Raw genomic sequence first — 24,233 nt, forward strand, 5'->3', positions numbered from 1 at the left:
GAAAAACATGTATCTCCACTTTTGACGATTTTGAATTTCTACAATGCATGGAGTGTCCATAATATTCTTTAGCAACCATTAGCGTTGGATATCCAAATGACCAATGGAAAGATATCTATTACATCATCTATTCAACACGTATCTCCACTGGCTGTCAGAAGTGCCCATCAAAGCACGTAGAAAGTCAAAATCGTCAAAAGTGGAGATACGTGTTTTTCATCAGACAGCGACGATAGATAGGTTTCATGGTCCTTTTCAGTTTCCTTGTCAGAAAGGGCTGTCTGTTTGGGAAGTATGGAGCATACGTATGACTGGATAAATGTGACTTGGATTATTCTGCAGAAGTTGTGTGGTCATCTAGGACTTCAATTCATCAAGGATTTTCTCTGTTTTTGGATTCTTCATTCACCAGAGGCATGTGAGGAAGATTTCTTAACAGATTTACTTTAACACATGGTCAAGATCATTTGGGGGGTGAAGTATTTCTTTAAACTGCTAATTCGTCTGTACGATCAGGCCGACTCAGACTCCCTCCTGCAGTGCACACCACCACAGTCAGCTGTACTCTGTGTCACCTCTGAAACCTTTCCAAATAAATCATTTTCTATCTCTTTGGGGAGGGCCCGGACATAACCATCTGTATTTTAGTAAATCCATATTTTTGATCTACTTCTCTGCTATTATTCAGTAGGCATCAAATCAATACCTCTCTGGGCAACACACTGGCAACATAATTGCTGGTGTTCCTGTTCACAGTCGACTAAATGCTAAATGAGACCATAAAGATGAAGTACGGGATACCGAAGGAAGGCACAACAAAGCATTCACTGTACACAAGCACATAGATTTATTTATACAAATATAGTATGTATAACAATTGCATATCAACAGTTTGTTGTCTTTTTTATCTTTACGGTAAGTACAGGACCATCAGCTTCAAAAATGTAAGTCAATTAAGAAAGAGTACCTGTGATTTAAAGATACAAAAAGGGATCTGTTGAATTGAGATGTTCTGCTTGATGAGTGAGTGAATATCCTTTGAGCCCTGAGCCCAGAGGTCACCTAATACAAAAGATCTGGCATTAGGTGACCTCAGTGCTCACAGGTTGTTTATGAAATGGGAATATCTGGCAGCGTGACACATGGATTTCATTCTGCTGGACTTGTGCAATTAGATGTGATGTAGATCAGACGGGATTAAAGATGGAGATGATCATTTTCTGTAAATCCATAAAGGAATAATCGGCAACATTTTCATAAAAACTTAATAACTTCATGACAGCTTATCATTCTCTGTTCTTAACACACAGCTGGGGAATAAAAATCCTCCGGCATACAGGAAGTAATGTTATGTTTTGGATTTATGCAGCTGGCTAAGAGGAACAATATCGTATCGCGTCATATTATTGGGGTATAACACATGCGCAGTAAAATCTGGTCTGTACTTGCTGAGACGCTCAATAGCTGGCGCACGATCACAGAACATGGGGACAATTCATTTGTTTCATTGAGGCATCTGCTGCCGGCCTTGGGTCAGAATATCCTCCTGAGACCCTGTCCCACATTTTGGATTTACTTGACCTTATACTTCATTCTACTTAACTTAAACCTGTTGTCCTCATTTGTGGACACTTTTTGTGCCATCTAGTGGCTGTAAGAGCACAACACACTCATCCATGTAAAAACAAGATGGCAGCCATCTCTGCCAAGTCAGTTTGCAGCCGATCCCGACACAGAAGTGGACAAGGTCCAAAACCTGATCACATTTTATGGTTGAAACTTGTTTATTTGTGATTAATAATGTTTGCAGTTTGATATGGCAACAAATTTGACCAAGTTTAGCAACGGTAACAAGACACTGTTAATTAGGAAGAACTTGTTTGAGGACATTGGGACTTAAAATGCAAGCCAAAGAAAAGTTTGGGTCTCAGGAGGATATATTTTATACAAAAAATAAAGGTATGAGGAAAGCAGACCATGTCATTAAATTAATCTGCAAGTCATGAGTGGCCTTACTTGGTGTGAGACACCCTTAAATTTAATGTCAATTCGCAATAAAACTCAAGTCTTTTATCTGGTGTCATGCCATTTTTCCAACGGCCCAAAATTCCAAAACCCCATTAGTCCAAGAAATGTCCCATTGGACTGAAAGCCCATTTCTACAATAGCGTGTTATTCCAACAACAAAGGCCCATTGCATTTGTCTCATAGTCCAGTTTCTCCAAAAATACACCAATCCCAGGTGTTTCTACTGACCCTGCGTAGAGTTTCCCAGCTGAATTTGAGCCACCGAATCTGGGTGTTTCTCACCAAACCTGTCCCTGGTGCCTCCAAACTTGGATGTTTGAGCCAAAACATAACCATAACTAAGCATTTTTGTACCTAAACCTAACTACAAATATAATGCATTTATGGTTTCCAGATGTACACACTGCAAATGTGTGTTTGTTTTTGGGCTGTCAGAACAATGGACAATCCCCTATTTTTCATCCTCATAGGAACAATAGTCTTATTGTAGGTTTCTATTTGAAAACTTTTGCTTTTTATATTGGCCGCTATCCATTCGAAAAAAGTTCTGTCAGACTGAGCGCACCCAAAGAGCACCTGAACAGTACCATCCCTTTATTTCTGCTAGAACCCTCCAACATCTCTGCTGCAGTTAGATTGTGCATGTGCAACACAGTCTCACAGACATTGTGAAATGGACGCAACATCTTAACAAGGCATTAAGTGGTGGTGGGCATGAGATGTGCTGCGTGAAAACAATGCCAATGCAAAGTCTATTAAGAACGTACTTAGTTAGGTTAGGGAGAGAAAACACCTGGTTTTGTTTAGAGAACAAACAAATGCCTTAAGGAAATGATCGTGGTTTTGGTTAAAATATCTACGCACTGAATTAAGTGACATAAACTTTCATACTTTACGTAGTGACGTAAAGTCCGTAAAGTCACGTACTTACGATGACTTTTGGTGTAACATTAGACACAAACAGCAGTCTCCTGGTTGAAAGTCTGTTTCTGTGACACATACAATACCCCTCCCAGCTGCCCTATGTGACTTTCTCATTCTTTATACTTAAATTCCCTCTTCAGACACATTTTAAAATACTGAAACTAATATTTTACTTCACGTGGTTTGCCCACATAATAGTTAAAAAAAAAACACTCTGTAAAGGGGCCTGAAGCAGATCTACTCTTTCTCCCTCAATGAGAATTGTTGTGCATCAAAATGGCTACTATTAGCGTTACAGGAAACATTGGAGAGATTTAGCCCTAAATGCTTGAGCCTCAGTCAGACTCAGACTCAGACGAGGAGCCTGTTGTGCACCAAAGTTAGTGACTAGCAGATGTATCAGGATGCTACGTGTAGCTAGCATCTTATTTCTGTTGTTTCTTAGCTTGTTAGCTTGTAGGCTAACTGGAGGTGGCTGACTGAGCGTTAGTGTTTATGAAACATACAATAACATCTGCTGCAGTAGGGTTTATTGGTTGACAGTGAAAGGAAGCTCCAGGACTCAGTTTACATCCAAAAACCGCTCATTCAAACATGTTTGCTGTCAAAACTTTAGCTAAGCTAACGTTAAATCCGGACCCTGTACTGATGAGTCTGCTGACAGCTGGAAGTTTTTTAGGTTTTGTTGCCGTTGTTGTGTCAAAGTCTGTTCCCTGTCGATATGTGTTTCCTGCATTAGACCGGCTTAGAAAGGCTTTCATATTCATGACGTAGCTAATTTAGCTTGCCCAGCAGATTTTAGGGAAGCACACAGACGTCGCCTCCTTCAGTAGAGGAATGTGAAAACACCTCTCTAGTGACAAACTTTGCACTGATACAGCTCAGTATAGTCAAGGTCAGACATTTTAGGGGACATATACAAAAGAAACACTTTTATTTAGCAAAGGGGGGCTTAAATTTGTGTATCTACCACAAGAAAAGATCCTCACTGACTTTGTGTTAACATTGTTTTCTTGTTACCAGCGCATCATTTTAGAATGTCATGCCCGCCACCATGTAATGAGTTGTTAGAACTTTGTGTCCATTTCATGTATTTCCATGAGACGAGGTTGGCATGTGTCATACTCCATGTATCATGTACCGTGTCCTAGCCTTGATTTAATAGCACTGGGATTTGTTTATGCCAAGTAGAAGCAGAAAAAGAGGTAAAGTCTGAACGGTTGAATAAACGAAGAAAAGAGCGCCACCTACAGAAAATGAAAAAAGTCAGAAAAAACAAGAAGGTATCAGAGACACAAAGAAGTGAAGCGCAAAACAAACACAACAAGGAGCGCTTAGCACCGAAGATGGAAAGAAAAGTAAACGTGGAGGATAACCACTTTAGCTTAAAAACAGATTTCCCTTACAGGTACGGAGGAAAAAAGAAGGCGAAACATTCCACTCAGTCTCATAACTTCTCAAAAATGATTGTCTGAACAGAAACGCAGGGAACAGATCTACATGTGCTAGTATTCAGCTGTTAATACAATGAATAGATTTTTAAATAATAATAATAATCTGCACGTCTTAGAAAGAACATATAATATTTAAAAGGAACAATAAAACTTTATGTTAAATCTCTGATTTCATGAACTATAAAATAGAGAAGTCTGAAAAATAAACGTAATTCTTTGATTTTTAATTGCCGCTCTGCTCAAATGAAAACTGGTGACATTCTGTTTGTCTGTCAGGACACAGTTAACATTTCCGAGGGTCGATTTGAACCTTGTTAAAATCTCTCGGTGACATATAATTTCTGGATAAATCTCAGTCGGGAGTAGCTTACAAAGTCTGTCAATAATTATTGCACATTAATTATTCATGCCACCTGTAAATCAATAATCTCTTTAAATGGCACAGAGGATAGATTTGGACACAGAAGCTGCCTTACAGTACATAAGACCCAGTTTTGCTTTACAGTGATTTACATGTGCACCTATCCCCTAAACTCTGTATATAATGCATGGATCCGATCATGAATTTAGTGGCGAAATGTAAAAACTGAAGAATGTGTGTTATTGCTAAACCTACAAGATACAAAAATCTTCTCCTGCTACAATATAGAAGGTAAAAAAGAGTTCACGTTTATCCAAAACAGGACAAGTTTGACACACACAGAAAGAAACCGATGGTCATTCATACAGAGACACGAGCACCAGTTGAAGAATCAATAGAAACACCACTGTACAAATGATATCTATGGCAAAATGGCAAAGGTGCCACAACGGTGTAATGGATGTCAGTAAGCAATCAAAAATGGATGACTGTAAACAAAACAACAAACACAAGATAAAGGGGAGAATCAATAAGAGTCACAACCGGGGGGGGGGGGGGGGGGGGGGGGGTCAACAACTTATAAAAGGGAATACAAAGTTAAAATGGACGACGTTCAGTGCTAGCCTCCCTCATACTTGTTTTTCGAAGCACCAATTTCGGGACAAACGGCTCTCTTTGTTTTTGCTCAGTAATCGGTGGTACACTGGAAGGGAGAGAGTTAAGTAAAAGAGTCTTCCACTTGTTGGTTTCCTCCACGACGGAGAGATTCCTTTGGGATCTTCAACAATGAACAGGCGGCCTTTGAGATCCACCTCTTCGCTCTCCTTCACTTCTTCTTCTTTTGGAACAACCTGTAGATCATGAAAAGGAGAAACAAGCTGAGAGCGATGCCTTAAAGCTTCCTGACATTTCAGACTAATAGAAACTTGATTTTTACAAAGACTAAGGGTGCTTTCAGACCAATAGTTGTCTTGCTTTGTTGTATAACTCCCTAGAGTTGGTTCATGTTCTCACGGCAGCATTTACAAGAGGACCAGATCAAATGCCTTGTGTGAGAAAGCTGCTCTTGATTGGTCAGAATTTCCATGTGGGAAAAATCCAGGAAGTAAAGCAAACGTTGAAGAAGAGTACACTTGCAAGATAAATGTGACACTTTCTAATGTCACAATGGAGGGACAACTACGCAGGTTGATTTTAGCGCTGCTCATCGTGGACTATATTGCTGTCATTGTTCATTTTAGTCAAACCATACAGTTTGAAAACGAGGCGCGGCTCCAACTAGAAAACAGTGTTTGATGCATTGGATGTGCTGAACCTCTTCAAGAAGGTCTGGGTCTGGTTGTTTTTCTGCGCACCTGAGTGTGATTGCTGTGTTCACACCTGCCCAAATGAACCACACTTAGGGGGCAAATGAACTCGAGTTCAACCGAACCAAACTCTCAAGCTTTTAAGGCAGTCTTTGGCCATCACGCTACCCTACATTTCAAGCCAAATACAAGGAAGCCACAAAGCTATTCCTGAATTACCTCCATCAAGGAGGTCCTGAATTTGGTTTGGTTTGTGTGTTGGTCTTATTGTAACCAGGACTATGGAAAAACTCACAAGCCCAATATTAATGAAACTTGCATGGGCCAAGGAAGAACCCCTTAAATTTTGGAGTGGATCCAAACCATGGGGCTTTCCCCCTATGAAATATATGTAATTCAGGCCAGGTTTGGACAAAGTTCTCACCTCAGACATCACAGGCAAACTTAGAGGTGTCTGAGCTGAAATGGTGACGGCTAGCAGTGCAACAGATCTACCAGTGTTAATGCGGGTTAGCTCATAGTGACTATGGCGACCTGGGGATTGGGGAGGGTGGGCCAGAAAGTGGTGCTTCCGTAGTGACCCACTCCTGTCATCCAGTTGGAACGGCATTATCAGTGATGCTAACAGCCCAACAGTACTAACAACAGCGGGTGCTTGTATCCTCCCATATGAGCAACTGTCAAAGAAAGACCAATATTCATCTCTGCACCAATCCCATGTATGTCCCCAAAGGGATGGTTGGGTCAGGTGTTGTAGTGGGTATAAGGTTGCACGAAATTATGGAAGTGCACAAAGTGCAGTTCAGCTCCTATACATGTAACCTGAACTACCTCATATGCCTGAAACGTACAAATGTAACATATCCACGGTGTGCAGAAATGAACAACGCCAACATTTTATTCTGTCGACTGTGTGTTAGAGCTAAAGTGTTCTGTAATTAGAGGACAAATTTTTGCGGGCATTTGTCAGGGCAGCTGTGTTGCTCGCAACGCTAGAGTGCGGAGACAATGTTGGCCACTGTAGCATGGGTCATTTAGTGACTCTGTTCATTGCGTAACACAGGCACAGGGAGCATTTATGCAAGCGAGACCCTGTGAATGCAGTGTTTTACTACAGTTAGAAGGAGGTTATGCTGCTGCCGTGCAATAAATTGCTGAAAGACAAACCCTGGGAACCAAAGCACGACGCAGAATTATACAGGCTCTAAATAAAAGTGGGGTGATAGTTTTTCAGACTACAGCAGTAATTCTTTGATGAAGCCAGACAAGGTAGTAAAACCAAAAAGTTATATTGCCTCAAAACTTATGATAATTTATGTAGGGTTTTGTTGATGTGGTTTGGGTGACTAAATGCTGCATATATATGCAGCGTCTCCTGCAGCTTTTTAATGTAGAGGTGGGTCACCTTGCCTAAAATACCCCCATTAAAACACTTTTATAAACTAACACATTAACTTTCAGGAGCGTTTCTTATATATTCATTCTTATTCATCAACTCATTATTGATCGGGAGATTAAAGCCGTCTTCAAAACCTCACTTCAGCTGTAATGTAAGGCGTTTGTGTTTGGACAAAGAGACACAAAGACACAAAGACAGATGAATACCAGGCAAACCAGCGGCTTATGTTGCATTCTTGTCTACTTGTGCGTGTCACCTGGTCAGCAGCCTCTTGGCCGACAAAGCAAATCTCTGCGGTCAGCATGCCGGCATTGATAAAACATGATCCCTGCTCGGTTCCCTGTCTGTAGCTCCACCATAACACACTGTTACAAGCTCCCAAATACCTTCCCAAGCTGCGCTGTGCCAAGTGCAAGACAAGAGATATGCTTGGGGGATTTAGCATCAAACGGGCAGTGACACAGAGATCTTGGACACATGCCCGCCTCCAATACGTCGGGGAATCGCTTAAATAATTCGAAAGGCCTGGGCAGAATTAAGCGTAGCAGGATATGATTTAGCTTAATGGTGTGATTAGTGTCTGAAAAGTTTCTTCTTGCTTTTAAGTTTTGCTATTTTCACACAGTGAAAGTGTGCTTCAGTTTGACAGGCAGCACGGAGCTTTGTTCTAAATTTGGACTGTGAAAATATTGTCTAAAGCAGAGGTGTGTGTGCAGACCCTCACTCCAGTTGTAGCTTCCAAGTTAACAGCATTGCAGGCCGTATCTACTTCTCGGCGTACCTGCAGAGCATGAGCCACAGATGTAATCAGTTTAAGCTTGAATAATTTACAGCCTTTACAACAGAATCACTGGCAGAACACAGCAGAGGCAGTAAAGTTTGCACAGAGGATACCAGCCGCTGAGTTTGCAAAAGATACCACTGAGGTTTAAAGGCTCCTTGCTGGGATGTAAATGTCTGCTACCTGCACACGAGCCAATATAAGTGGTTTCAAGGCAAAGCAGAGCATGGCGAATACAACTCAAAAGGAGAGCTGAGCCTGCTTCCACTTCATTTCTCTCCACCTATATTCCTCTGTAGCTGTATGCTTGTAAAATATGTCAGTTTTGACACTTGGAGCAGCTGGACACTCAGGACACATTCACAACAACACGTTTTCATTTTAAAACAGCATTTTATAACGAAAACAATCTTTGTACATGCAGGCAGAAATAATCTCTGTCCACACTATCACACATGAAAAAACATCACATGACCTTTCATGTACACAGGACATGCATGTGTGGATGTGCACAGGATGCAGATTGTCTGTCTGATCTTGGTTGCTTAGTTACAGAAAATAGTGAGACCAGAAATTTCTTTGCTGGGACCAACAACGAGATGGAACTGTTAGTGAAAGTAACACATGAGTGTAAGGTGATCTAGATTAGTGGTTTCCAACTGGTCCAGCCACGGGGTCCAGATTTCTCCTTAATCATTAGTTCGAGGTCCACACAGTTGCATACACTCAGCCTCTTACTTGCATTTGGCCATGTTGTTGAGCTAGTTTGCTGTCTCTGTCAAGTAGCTGTCTGTTGTTCACTCACGCTACAGCAGGAAACGGCACTTTAAAAAAAAGCTCTGTGCTGGATATTCATTGTACTTCAAAATAAAGTTTATTTTGCATTCATGAGACTGAGATAAATGAAAGGTCACAGTGACCTTAAAGGAGAACTATTATGCTTTTCCTCTTTTCTTACCTATAAATGTTGTTTCAATGTTGCATACTCGTGTTAAACGATGCCAACGCGTCAAATAATGAGGTTCGTGCATTTGGAAGTGAGCCCTGCACGCTGTGTTTTACAGTTTTTTTTTTTTTTAAACAGTGTAGTCCGTGTGACGTTAATGTGTGCCGAATTTACTTATATGGGCATGCCCAGGCATGCCGGGAGTGCTCGGCAGCCCTTCGGAAGTCCTCGAGAGTGTGACCAACCACAGCGGAGTGGGCTCGGCAGGAGGCGACGGCCGGGGGGTGGAGTAAATTACACAGACCGTTTTCGCGGGATGCAGGAAATACAAGGAAGGAGTGCAGCGAGAGGCACAGCGTCCTGAAGATCTACAAAGCTTTGTGTGCAGGTAATCGTGTGTAGCTGCTCTATAGGAGTCCAGAAATCAAATACAAAGGCCTGAAAATGAGTATAATAGGTCCTCTTTAACCTTCGACCACAAAATTCTAATAAGTCCATTGTTAAGTCTAAGTGGACGTTTATGCCAAATTTGAAGAAATTCCCTCAAGGTATTCTTGAAATATCACGTTCACAAGAATAAGACAGACGAGGTCAAGGTGACCTTGACCCCTTGACCACTAAAATCTAAACAGTTTATCACCGAGTCCAAGTGGACATTTGGTCAATTTTGAAGAAATTCCCTCAAGACCTTTATAAGATATTGTGTTTACAAGAATGAGATGCAGAAAAGGTCACAGTGACCTTGACCTTTGACCACTGAAATCTAAACAGTTCATCACTGAGTCGTAGTGGACATTTGTGCCAATTCTGAAGAACTTCCCTCAAGACCAAGATAAACGCAAGGTCACAGTGACCTTGACCTTTGACCACCAAATTCTAGCAAGTTTGTCCTTCAGTCAAAGTTGACGTTTGTGCCAAATTGAAGCAAAAATTTCCTTAAGTGTTCTTGAGATATTATGTTCACAAGAATGGGACAGATGAATAACCTGTAAACATACTGCATTCTGACTACGGCTGTTGCGTGCACAGAGACATAAAAAGGGTTACAAGGATTGGTGTACAATAATAAATATACATAGATTATAAAAGGTTTGTACAGTAAATAAGATTTCTGAAGAAATTTTGAAGATGATTAGAATTCTGCCAGCAGCGTATTCTGACAGAAAAAGTCAGGTCACCTTGAAATTGGGACAGCTGGGAGGTCTAGGTCTGAGGCGTTGCACGTGCTCATGAGGAAAATGACAAAAAGGTAATAAGGTATGTGGATATCTGCATCCACTGTCCACTCCTAACTTACACTTACACTTGAATATTTCATCATTATTGTAGTTGTGGGTAATATAGATGTTGGGGAAGCAGTTTGACATTTCTGGGAAATACACTTATTTGCTTTCTGGCCAAGAGTTTGATATGAGGATCAATACCACTCTCAAATCTGTCTACTAAATATGAAGCTACGGCCAGGGGACAGATAGCTTGGCTTTGCATAATGACGGGAAGCGGGGGTGGGGGGGGCAGCTCGCCTGGCTCTGCCCAAAAATAAAAAATGAACCTACCAGCACTTCTAGAGCTTACTAAGCACATGTATTTATGTATTAACAGACTAATGCGGATTTCCATGCTGAAAAAAACTACACAAACTGTTTTTACAATTCTGTTTGAACAGAGCGACCTGTTATCCTCTGCTATCAGTCTCTATGCTAAGCTAAGCTAACTGCCTGCTGACTATAGCTCCATTATTAGCATCCATCTATGAAAGTGACACCGATATTTTCATCTAACTCTCAGAAAGACAGTAAATGAGCGCACACAGCTCTTAACTTGGAGGTGGCTGAGCAGGCAGCTAGCAGCTAACGGTGCTAGCAGCTAACGGCGCTTAAAGTACAAACAGTGCTAACAATGGCAACAATGCTGACGGAGCTAACAGTGTTAAGCTTGGGGGAGGTTGTAGGCTTGGCGTTACGTTTCCATGACAATGACGTCCCGCCACCGTGAGTCGAGACTGCATTATCAGCGATAACCGCCATATAAGCTCAGTGCAGAGTGGCAGCGCTTAGGGACATACACACAGAGGCTCACATGCACTAACATGCACATGCGGCGGGACTGTCTACCACAACAAAATGGAGAGGCTCAGATTACAACATGCACAGAGGTCTCGTGACGTCACTCTCTGCTCTGGACGCCATGCATTATTCCTCCATATATTTACACAGCAAATAGCTGTTTGCTGCTATATTCATGGTCTGAATGTCGTATTGCTGCTTTAAATCTTGAGATTGGCTTTTCATTCATGCCATGCCTCTTCCTCTCTGCCTTACCTTGTGCTCCTGGTGTCCGCCGCCCCCCCACCCCTCACCCTTAAAGCAATGAAGCGCCTCACCTACGACATGTGGTTCTGCTGCGAGGCCAGGTTCTGCTGTTGTTGCTGCTGCATGAGGAGCTGCTGCTGCTGGCGCCGCCGGGCCGTACGGAGCTTCTCGAAGCGAGCCTCCATCTCCTCCAGCACTTTGGGGGTGTAGCGAACCACCAGCTTCACACTGTCCTTGGCCGCCTTCAGCAGCTCCACTGCTTTCTCGTGGTGCTCGCCTTCCACGCTCTACAGGGGGTTTAGAGACAGAGGGAGTGGGATTTTAAGAGGAAGCTGATTTGAATATAGCCTTAAAAATAGTAACTCCTCTTAGGGAGAAAAAGGATATTTCCTCTTTTTTTAATACCCTGTGATATTTTGTGAAAACCAGCAGGCTTACAGTCAGAGTTATTCAAGTCCCTCTTGCAGTTGGAGAAGTGTTTCTGCTCCGTACTCAAGACATGTGCAGCACTTTGATCTCAACAGCTCTCCTGACTGTTGACTCGCATCTCAGACTGGAAATTAAACAGTGCTCCATCTTGTGACACGTTGCCAAAAATATTTCAGTTGAGGATATATCTTTCTGGGAGCAGGCTTAAATAATAAATAAGGACAGAAAATTGTATCCGCACTCTCCCTCCGTTCCACACCAGCTGTATCAAAATGTTAAGTGTGGTTAGACCTACCACGCCATTGACAGAAAGGAGCTGATCCCCTCGCTTTAGGCCGCCGTGCCTCTCGGCTACACCTCCGGGGATGATGCGGGAGATGTAGATAGGTGAGTTCTGCTCCTTGCCGCCCATCACATTGAAACCCAGTCCTTCCTCCGTCTTAGGTAGCTCCACCACCCGCGGATGGGAGTGACCTTCACTGGCTGCGAAGGCTGCAACTGTGGCCTAAGAGAAGAGAAGCAAGATGGGATTTGTTAGGCTTCAGCCACACTAACACGTTTTTGTTTTAAAGCCCATAACTTTCACTACATGTAATGTCCACACTACTCCAGTGTTTTCAGACACTACAAAACACATCTGACCCCATTTTAGTTTGAAAACTCCAGGGTTGCATTTTAGGGTGCTTTCAGTGCTAGAGCCCTAAACTTAACTGCCTAAAACACTTAATTAGTGGAGCTTAAAGAAAAGTTCACAGCCAGGAAAAGACAACCCTTAATAGTAACTTGCAAATGCAGAAAAGTGTAAAAGTAAAATACAGAAATCTACATTAATCCCAAAGACCATTAGATGCAGCTGAAAGCTCCAAAAGTATGTCGATCTTTGAGCCTTTGCTACAAATGAAGGTCCCAAAGGAACTTCAGTGCTCATATACATTTATCATCGTTGGAAAAGCAAGAGAAGAAAAAACAAACAAACATTTGTTCAGCCCAGTCACAAGAAGAAAAAGGCACTGGCATTGTATGTTTCCCATGATGGCTGCCAAGCTGCAGACCACTGCAAACCACTGTTCCAGACCAACAGACAACAATGCTGTTTTTTTTAAGTTGTTTTTTTTTAATAGCAAGAGAAGCATTTCCAGCTGTGATTGTGCCACCAAAAGTGGATGTTTTTAATGAGACATTGGCAACATTTCTGGCGACTGCTTTTTAGCCTGACATCCAAGGCATTTTCAGTCTTGATTGTGCCACCATAACTTGGTCAAGTCAAAACAGGATCTTTTTGTTGTCAAAACCAAGTAGTTTTTGTGTCTGAACATAACAACACGTTAACCATAGCACTGTTGAAACGCAAGGAAATATTTCAACATATAACATATCCGCTACATTATAGTACAAATGTTACCTATCCTTGTTTGAGATAAATGTACAGTGCCAACATTATTTTGGCCATTGGGTTATTTACTTTGTTACTTGAGACAACAGACTTTATGGGAAATGTAGTCCTACTTTTGAGAAGGGATAACATCAACCAGAGTCCCATATCAACATGTTGATAACTTTCATATCCTCATACAACAACAACAACAACAACAACAACACGTAATATCTTACAAAAATGCAGTAACAACAGTTTGTAGGATATCTAACAATTTAGCACATCACAAATGGCATCACCATGTTACATTCAAAATGAAAAGTTAGGCCTTAACGTAAAGATATGTAGGTTAGGTTTAGGAAAGGAAGCATGGATGGGCGTCATCACATTACATACTTAAAGTAAAGTTGCCTACCTTTTAATGTATTTAACGTAAAGTTACATAGGTTAGGTTTAGGTAAGTTACGTAGGTTAGAAAAAGAAACATAGCTGAGCGTCGTCACATTACCTTAACCTAAAGTCATGTGCTTTATAACTCACTTCACGTGAAGATAAGGTTAGGTTTAGGAAAGTGAAGTTATGTATTTGTGATATTGGGCTGTATAAATAAAACTGAATAAAATTGAATGTAGGTTAGGTTTTGGAAAGTTATGTAGGTTAGGCTGACAAAACATAAGTTTACGTGCTTTGTGACGTACTTAATGTAAAGTTGCGTAGGTTAGGTTTAGGAAAGTTATGTAGGTTAGGCTGACAAAACATAAGTTTACGTGCTTTGTGACGTACTTAATGTGAAGTTACGTAGGTTAGGTTTTGGAAAGTTATGTAGGTTAGGCTGACAAAACGTAAGTTTACATGCTCTGTAACGTACTTAATGTGAAGTTACGTAGGTTAGGTTTTGGAAAGTTATGTAGGTTAGGCTGACAATACGTAAGTTTACATGCTTTGTAACATACTTAATGTAGGTTAGGCTTATGAAAAATAACATAACTGGGCATTATCACATCATCTACTTAACGTAAAGTTATGTGTTTTGTAACGTACTTAACGTGAAGTTAAGGTTAGGTTTAGGAAAGTTATGTACATAAGGCTGTACATAAGGCCTAGGAAAAAAACATGGCTGGGCATTGTCACCTTATCTATTTAATGTAAAGTTACATACTTTGTAACATACTTAATGTAAGATTAAGGTTAGGTTTAGAAATGTAAAGTTACGCAGGTTAGGCTTAGGAAAAGAAACATGGCTGTGGGTCATCACATTACCTTCTTAATGTAAAGTTACATACTTTGTTACGTACTTAACGAAAAGTTGAGTTGAGGTTTAGAAAAGTAAAGTTTAGGAGGTAGGTTTAGGAAAGGTACGTAGGTTTACGCCTAGGAAAAAAAACATGGCTGGGCATTGTCACGTTACCTATTTAGCGTAAAGTTACGTACTTTGTAATGTACTAAAAGTAAAATTAAGGTTAGGTATAGTAGTATAGTAAAGTTACGTACGTTAGGTTTAGGAAAGTTATGAAGATTAGGCCTAGGAAAAGAAAAATGGTTGGGTGTCTTCACCTTACATGTACTTTGTGATGTAGTTAATGTAAAGTTAAGTTTAGGTTTAGGAAAGATTTGTTGAAAAAAACGCGTCTCGGCATTGTCATGTTATCTACTTAACGTGAAGTTAGACACTTTACTGTACTTAAAGTTAAGTTAAGGTTAGGTTTAGTGAGTAAAGTTATGTAGGTTAGGTTTAAGAAAGTCACGTGGGTTAGGCTTAGGCCTTAGGAAAAGAAACATGGTTGGGCGTTATCACGTTACCTACTTACGATAAATTTAACATTAGGTTTAGGAGAAGAAACATGGTGATGACATACCTTTAAAATAACTTAAAGTTCACTTTGTTTCACATGGGACATAAACACCAGTCTCGTGGGAGAAAGTCCTATGTTTGTTTGACCCATCAACCATCTCAACCTGCTTCCTTACATGGACTTACAACGAATTGGTCATGTGATCACAGCCTTCCTGATTACATAGGTGATATACAAATCACTGGATCATGATTATGTATGTTATACACATTCTGTTGCATTACTTTTTCGTAGGTATTCATCCGAACAGTGCATGACAACAGCCTGTGACAGCAGTTGTCTTGTCAGTGTCTTGATGTTCGAGGAATACAGCAAATCTTGCAATCTGCACTGGCTTCTCATCTTCTTCATTACACTCACAAGGAATGCAAAGGAGGAAGCCAATTTAAAAAGTAGTACAAAATGATGGTGGAGGTGGGAATATAATATGAACCTCTGCTGCACCTTCTCATTTCAGTGAGGAGGGCTTTAACAAAGCGTTAGGATTTAGTCATGGCCGGGGGATTTAGACTCCACATGAGAAGTTCTCCGGCTTTCTAAGCACATGGATTAACACATCCAAGTTCACACTGGAGAAGCAGCCAGACAACTTTCACCCTCTGTATCTCTACCAGCTGGTTGATGTTGCTCGCTGGCTGTGGGGTTTCTTTGAACCCCGAGCTCCTTGCTCCTTGTGCGTTCAGAACAAAGCACCCAGGAGCTTGTTAGCCGAGGCTGGGAAAGCTAATGGCAGACGAACAGAGAAAGAGACACCTCGTGCCCACTGATCCACAGATGCATTGCCACAGGTGCCTCGCTGTCAAGTCGGCATCATTTATGATATGTGAGGTAGATCGAGAGAAGGGAGGATGAAAAAAGTAGAGGAGGGGAGGCTCTGTCAGAAGCTTTTGCAGATGTGTATCCAAATTCCCCAGCAGCAGGCGGGTATCTTGGCACTTTGAGGTCTTTGACGCTCCCTCCAGGCAGCATCCCCATCTCTACTCTCTCTTCCATATTCATATGCATCTTCATATATACGCATTCATTTCTGCTCATTCTACCACTGCCTGTTTTAATCTGCTTGTTGTATTCTCCCAACTTCCCCCCTCTCCCTCCCTTTTCTCTCTCTCTCTCTGTCCTCCTTCTTCTTCTCTTCCTCCCTCCCTCACTGTCCCATTGTGAAGCTAAAAGGCAGCTCCTCAGCATGCATACCGTCGCCTCCCAGGCCTCACAGCACATCGACCTTCACAACTTTATCTGGGTTTCTGCGAACGAAAAAACAATCTGGCAGATGGCCGGCGCCTCTCAAACACAGGGGAGGCCTTTCAAATAAAAAGATTGCTGGAGGATACTTTCTCGGTAACAGCACCGTACAGTGGAAGTATGACTTAATATATCCAAAGTCACTTGATCATCCACTCCCATTTTTTTTTTTTTTACCTCTGGAGCCCATTTTTACCCCTCAGTCCCTGTCTCCATTAAGATCAGTAATAAGGGCCTCGAGCCAGGAATTAGAGGCTGAATTGATTTAATTAATGAAGCAATCAAAGAGAATCGAGTTGTTCAGGTGAAACACAAATCTCAACTGTTGGGAGATTTACCGTCTCACTAAGTAAAGTACTCAAGAGGCAGATGAGCAGCATATTTCACGCATTTCGTCATTATTACCGCAGCAGCTTATAGACTTAATTTTCAATACCGTCGCTAAAGTATGCATCTCTTTCCCTTTCAGACTATATGTGATACTAATTGAATGCAATTGGCGCCGTGTCCTGGCGTAGTGAGCACCTCCTGAGAGAGTAAAAAAAAACTTTTAAAAACCTCCAGTGCTCCCAGTTGACAGTGTCCCCACAGCAAAGCCAGCTCAGGCCATTAGCCGTGTGTTTAATTGCCCGGTGGATATGCAATTTTAATACAGATTTAAGGAGCAGTAACTTCTCAAAGTTTTGGGCGAAGAGAAAAAAGTAGGCAGGAGTTTTAAAGCTGCTTAAATCATGTCTTCATGGTTGCTTCAGGCTCAGAAAAAAAGAGACAGACACTTCTTTTTTTTCCAGCTTATCCATCACAGTTTCTTTGTGGGGTGAAATAACTATAAAGATGTTATTGTACAGATCTCACATCGGAGCCCGCTTGACAAATGACGGGAGATATTTCAAATGCAGTAGGAGATAAGTAATTGGAGGAAATCAATAAAATTGATTTTGTTGACAGCAAATCTTTCCTTAAAAAAGTCTCTTTTTGTTTTGTTTATAGTTTGACATTGTGAGAAATACGATTAGTCGCTGAAGAGTGAAATGAGAATATTGATACCGCTCTGATGTCTGTGCATGAAGTATGAAGCTGGAGCATGGATTCATATAAAGAAGTGGATACAGCGTTTGAGGCCAGGCCCCGTTCATTGCTATGAAGTTGCTCAGTGGTGCATGAAGCCACTGTTTGTTTTTTGTATTCTTGATCCTCCCTGGTGCTACAAATGTTTTTCCTTAAGCCTCCCTGAGTGACGGGGGGAATGCATGACACTCTACCAAAGTTATTAGAAAATACGAATAAATAAATATACAGCAGAGTGATGAAAACTACCTTAAATGACAGAAACCATCTTTGGGAAACATGTATTTGATGTGAATTTTTAGTTTTGCCCACATGGGGAGGGTGGGCATTACGACCTATACGGCAGCCAGCCACCAGGGGGCGATCAAGATGTTTCGGCTTCACTTTTGGGGAGCTGTCATGTCGCTCATCTTTATATACAGGCTATAGCAATGGTTCCCAACTGGTCCAGCCACAGGGTCCAGATTTCCGCGTAGTCATTAGTTAAAGGTCCACACAGTTAAATACATTCAGCAATATACTTGAATTTGCGCCTATCTTCAAGCTAGTTAGCTATCTCGGTCAAGTAGCTGTCTGTTTGTCACTCACTCTACAGCAAGAAACGGCACTTCAAAATAAAAGCTTTATGCGGGAAATTCACTGTACGTTTGGGAGTCACTTGTGGTCCATTCTGAACTTTTGGACTGCGACCAACCAGTTCCCTGATCTAAAGCTTGCCGTAGCCTTTTACGCTAACTGTTAAGCTAACCACCTCCTGTTATTCCTTTGCTGCTAAAGTCACGTAGGTCTTGACCTAATCTTGTTTTCATACTTTTGAAACTTAGAAATGCTTCAGTCATAGCAGTGACTTTTCAGACCCCTCTAGCGACTCTTTTTCAAAAAAGCGACTAGCGACAAATCTAGTGACTTTTTCCGATGTTATTGGAGACTTTTGGAGACTCTGACGTGAAAGCACGTATCATTCTTATTCTTCTCAACAAGGAGCGGATGCTGCCGTGGGGCCCTTCCCTCACCCCAAAGCACTCACAGGCGGCCCAGTCCTCCCTCCCAGCAGCAGTCAGAGCAGGAAATATTAACCCCTCCATGTCCAGACTGCGAGTGAATCGCGCATGTGCGGAACCACTGCTGGTGGTAATATAAATATATCTAATATAAATCACTGAAAGAAGGTTCATTTGTAGTTCTAAACATATTCAGGGTGTTTTTTACTCAGTTTTTGTCTCTCCCATGACGCTATTCCTCTCTTCTACAGCGTCCATTACAATTACATGCATATGGACAATTATGCAAATTAGGCGATGATGTCATTTAGCGACTTCTAGCGACTTTCAGGACAGCCAATAGCTCCTTTTCTTACTGAGGAGTTGGCAACAGTGCATAGCAGTCTCTTTTCTTCTTTGATCCGTGCTTGCAACTAGCAACACAGAGGTGGCATCTTTTATAGGTGTATACGGACTGATTGCTGGTTGAAGAGTGGCGTAAAGAAGTTTCACAGAGGTGCATCAGAGATTTATAACTATGCAAGTAATTTCTATCAACTGCAAATAGATATTTTCCTTTTGCTTAACACAGTTAGTGCAATCGAGTTTTTGGTCCTTGTATGAGATCTGTGTTAACTGTTTCGAAAAAGTGTGTGAAACGTGTGAAACTGATTAAAAGGTGTTACCACGTTTGGGAGAGAAGACTACTGCTGTGCTGAGAGGGTTTGTGATGGAAATCAAGTGGATTGCAGTTTCCAGAGAAAAACTGTGATGCACAGACACAACCTGATGTTTTTACACTTCTTTTTTTGAATAGATTACACAAACAGGATATAAATTGTGAATGAGTGAGCCTTAGGCGTGTTGGAAGGTATATTTTTCAGACTGCCCTGCTGGCTGTATCCCCTGTTTCCAGTAGCTGTTTAACTTGTGCTAACCACCTCCTGGCTCAAGCTCCATATTTAATGCACAAACGCAACCTGAGCTTTTTCATTTTTTCTCAGGAGACTCAAATCTTTCAACACCTGCAGAACAAGGTTGCAGATGTTTCATTACTCAGAGCAGCTGATGCCAACAGACTCAAAATGCTCATCAGGAGAGCTGGTTCGGTCCTGCGAGTGGAACTGGAGTCTTTAGTGGAGGTGTCAGAGACGAGGAAACTACTCAGTATTCTGGACAACTCCTCTCACCTCCTGAACGCCACTCTGGAGTCATATCAGAGCACATTTAGCTTCAGACTGAGACCAGCAAGGAGCACCACAGGGCGCCACAGGAGGTCTTCTCTACCTGTGGCCGTCAGACTGTATAACTCCTCCCCCTTCTGTAGGGAGGAGAGCTGACACAAAGGGCACTGACAGCATTAAAATATGATAGTAATAGTAACTGTAATTGGAAGCATCCTCTGGCACAAGAATTTCCTTCAGGATAAATAAAGTTCTATTGAACTGAATTAAATTAATTTTACCCAATGTCAGCTGGGATATGCTCCAGCTATTTCTGTAAGCTGAAACCATTTCCCTCAGTGGAAACAAAGATTTTATTTACTTTAATTTCGCAGATAAGAAACAATAAATTGTGAAGACAATAAAGCCTCCACAACAATAGCATTTTAAGTCTTGTGTGATTTATCCTGGCTTCATATGAGCAGAGGAAATCTATGCTTTTCGCTAGGCTAATTATTACAATGACGTAAAATGCCATAGGCTTGTGCTAATAACGTTAGCATGTTATATTTGTTTGGAAAACACGTTTAGTATGAGACAGTTGTTTTGTCGGTGAACCTTGTGAGTTGTGATGGAGATATGAGTAGAGGAAAAAGTCCACTAGCTGCTAGGCTAATTTCTATAATGTAAAGTGCCATAGGCTTGTGCTAATAACGTTAGCATGTTGTATTTGTTCGGAAAATGTGTTTAGTATAAGACAGTTGTTTTGTCAGTGAACCTTGTGAGTTGTAACGGAGCTGAATTTTGTAACATTACCTTTGTTAAATGTTGCTGTTGTCCCTGGCTTCATATGAGTAGAGGAAAAGCTGCTAGGCTAATTTATACATGTAAAATGCCATAGGCTTGTGCTAATAATGTTAGCATGTTGTACTTGTGGGGAAAATGTGTCCAGATAAAGACAAGTGTTTGTCTGTGAATGCTGCGAGTTATAGTGAAGCTGATTTGTGTAGCGTTTGGTAACTGTAACTGAGTTACTGAATTTAAAAACTAACATGTTAGAGTATTAGTTACTGCCACAACTAACGGCGTTACTGTAACGCGTTACTAATAATGCGATACTGCCCAACACTGCCTGTGAATGCTGCGAGTTATTGTGAAGCTGATTTGTGTACTTGTGTTTGAAATTGTCTCTACTAAGCCATGTTTAATGTGTGTTTAATGTGTGTTTTGAATCAACTAAACTTTACAGCACTTCACAGAGACCCTGCCACCAACTGCTGTTTTGGAGGTGTAACTGCAGAGTGACACAGACACACCACTGCACAAGTATAAATGCTAGGAAACAGCATAGGCCATGTGTGTAAGTAGAAATCCCCCTTTATTCCTCTAACGCACAAACATGTGAGAGGTATCAATCTTCTCATCTAACTCTCAGCAAGAAAGCAAATGTGTGTTTTTCAATGTGTTGAACGTTTCCCCTACCCCGGTTTTCAATTGCAATTCACCAGCCTCGGCACTATTGTGCTAGAGGCAGAGTGCTGGTTAGGGGAAGCAACAAAAGAAAAAAGGCACTCATCATTTGAAGCCTCACACAGTCTCTCTGCATTCATCATCCCGTTCTGTTCATATCATCCACCCACTCCCTCTGATGTACTGAAGAGGAGCGGACCCAGCTGGACACTGAACAACTGAAGGACAGAGAGGTGCTCTTGTCTCTTCTCCTCCCCGCATCTCATCATCCTCATCCTCCACACGATATCAGACAAGCCTGCCCGCTTTGTTTTCTTTCATAAAGGTCTGTGTCTCTTTGTAGGTGAGGTGCTGATGACAAGACCCGCTCAAGTGACTCTCTCTTTTGTGCACCAAAAACAACAACAAAAAACTGCCTGAAATATTAAATAGTCAAGAGGAAGAAGCAGAAAGGATGAACTTTTTCAATGACTGACATTTTATGTGTTGAATCAATAAAAAGATTCCAGCTGTCGTCTAGACACTCTCATATAAGCAGTAAGTCCTGACTAAATATCACTGCTTACAAAGTGAAAACAGAAACAGTTTATCTTTGATTTGAATGTACACTAACACTTTGACCAAACAAAATGAAAAAAATCAATCAGATACAGCGAGCCTGTCAGTTGTGATAACAGCGAAACAAATATATGCTTTTATTATATCGTTTCACAGACTCATTTCTCATCCAGGTTGTGTAACAGGATTTAAAGTGACATCAGTGTTGCTACAGCAAACAAAATTTGTGCCTAATGGGAGTAAAGCTGGAAATCTAGTGGCTGCTAATCTGATGATTCGGGGGGACATTATGTGGAATTAAAGAAAGATTTAGAGCTCAAATGAAAGACATTAAGTAACTGAAGATTGTTGAAACAAGGATGAGGAGCTGGACATTCCGGTGGATTAATACTGTAAGGGAAAGTTTTCCTTTGAAGAAATTACATTCTGAGCACATTTTGAAATCTGTCAGTCTTTCATCTGGGGAAAAAAGTCTGCTTTTGATGCCAGTATTGATTACAAGTTTGTTTGACCTTGTGAGTTGTGTTATTTTCCCCAAAGCATACTAACTAGGGATCTGAGAGGAGACACTACACTGTACAAAAGGCTTGGATGTAGCCACAGCAACGTCACCCATTGGTTTGGGGCTGCCACTTTGACTCCACAAATGTTCACTTAATATCTTCATATGAGGACATTACATTTTGGGTTTACTAGACCTTTAATGTCTAGCTAGGAGAAATCAAAAATGCATACTAGATAACACTCTGGGTCTCAGGAGGATATTCAATAGGGAATCCAAATTTGGAAATTAAACAGTTTGTTATCTCATTATTCATTTATGAATCCAACACAAAAAACAAATAATGGCTTGTTCTTCGTACTTTTGATTTCATGCTCAAATCAAAAACATCATGCTGTAAGTGAACGCAGAACCAAACTGACTGCAACCCCTGCACATGATCGACAGCTCCACCTACAGCTCCTAACACACACATACACACACACACACCCTCCAGCGTGTCCTGGATCTATCCAAGGGTCTCCTACCAGTGGGACGGGCCCGGAACACCAGTTGCCCAGAAGGCATCCTGATCAAATGCCTGAACCACCTCACCTGAGCCCTCTCAACGTGAAGGAGCAGCGGCTCTACTCCGAGCTCCCTCTGGATGTCCGAGCTCCTTACCGTGTCTCTAAGGCTGAGCCCAGCCACCCCACCGATGACACTCATTTCAGCCGCTTGTATCCACAACCTCATTCTTTAGGTCACTACCCAGAGCTCATGACCATAGGTGAGGATTTGGACGTAGATGGACCAATAAATCGAAAGCTTCACCTTCCGGCTCAGCTCCCTCTTCACCACGACGGTTTGGCACAGCTGAAGCCGCCCCAAACCACTGATCCATCTCATGCTCCATCCTACCCCAAGATACTTGAACTCCCTCACTTGAGGCAGTAACTCTCCCCCAACCTAGAGGGGGCAATCCACTGGTTTCCAGCAGAGAACCATGGCCTCAGACTGCTTCACAGTCGGCTACAAACCACGCTGGAGGTCACGGTGTGATGAAGCAAACAGAACAACGTCATCTCCGAAAAGCAGAGAGAAATTCTAAGGTCCCCAAAGCGGACCCCTTCCTCCTCCTATCCCTTGGCTGCACCTCGAGATCCTGTCAATGAAATCCCCCTAAATCTTACACACTGCACATGTAAAAACAACCTACAGCTTAAACTCAAGCACTAATTGATCAGCATTAAAACTGTGGTACAGCAGCAAACATACAGTCGAGGTGCTTTACACGTGATATTCTGCCAGCTTTCGCCTTATTCTTAGAAAACTGGCACTCTCATGTTGTTGCTTAATTACACATGCACTCTTAATGAGGGCCATTAACAAAGTGGAGCATACTCCGCTCATTTCATTCTGCTCTGGCCAGAAGAAAAGATGGGAACGATATTGCCGGGTAATGTGATTAACAGATAGTTCACCACTCATTAGCTACAGTCATATCTTGTGTTTTATTGCAAATAATAACGTATGTAGAGCTCAGATCTTACCTTAGCTGTGGCCCTCGCCTGGTACTCTGGACAGCCATTCACTGTAATGGTTTCATGCATGTACTGGTACACCTGGAAGAAATGAAGAGAGACAGGTGTTATAATTATGTTTCACAGGGCTGGAAATGCATCTGAGCTCAAACACTTCATTTCCATAGTCAAATAATGGTGTTCGCTCACAGCTGGCTGTATGGACATGTGCTGCATTAACAGGCGGACTGATGGAAACATACGGCGCTCGGCAACAGAGTTATTGTATGCTTGTACTAATTGCATCATCCATAAGTCCTGCTCGGAATAAGTCCTACACATGCAAACAGTATGTAAATCTCATTATTTTGCGCTCAGATGCATTTGTAGGCGACGCCATGCAAATCAAGGTTTTCTCAAATTCACTCGTAACAGGAAATCCCTTTGAAATGTGAAGACTTACTGCAAACAGCAGCAAATCAGGTAAATGAGGATGAAAATTCTGTGTCAGACAAGATAAGAGTACTTTTCAATTACTGTATTAAGGATGTTTTAAGGTGCAAAAGGTTCCAGACTTGA

The 24,233-nt window shown here is 41.6% G+C and overlaps 1 protein-coding gene across 2 annotated transcripts in view; it reads right to left on the reverse strand.

Moving 5' to 3' along the window:
* Positions 1 to 853: 853 nt before the first annotated feature.
* lin7a (lin-7 homolog A (C. elegans)) overlaps positions 854 to 24,233 on the reverse strand; it is a 68,231-nt gene continuing 44,851 nt past the window's right edge. Inside the window, exons 3-6 of one of the 2 annotated variants that reach the window (XM_049566915.1) lie at positions 23,685 to 23,756; positions 12,237 to 12,446; positions 11,588 to 11,799; positions 854 to 5,618 (exon numbers count right to left, since the gene is read on the reverse strand). In XM_049566915.1, coding sequence (XP_049422872.1) covers positions 5,594 to 5,618; positions 11,588 to 11,799; positions 12,237 to 12,446; positions 23,685 to 23,756 — 519 coding nt within the window. In that variant the 3' untranslated portion in view covers positions 854 to 5,593. Of the gene's footprint in view, positions 5,619 to 11,583; positions 11,800 to 12,236; positions 12,447 to 23,684; positions 23,757 to 24,233 lie in introns of both variants that reach the window. The other variant, XM_049566917.1, reaches the window with a different exon arrangement.

This window comes from Epinephelus fuscoguttatus, linkage group LG22 (genome assembly GCF_011397635.1).
Source record: "Epinephelus fuscoguttatus linkage group LG22, E.fuscoguttatus.final_Chr_v1".
NCBI classification, from domain to species: domain Eukaryota; kingdom Metazoa; phylum Chordata; class Actinopteri; order Perciformes; family Serranidae; genus Epinephelus; species Epinephelus fuscoguttatus.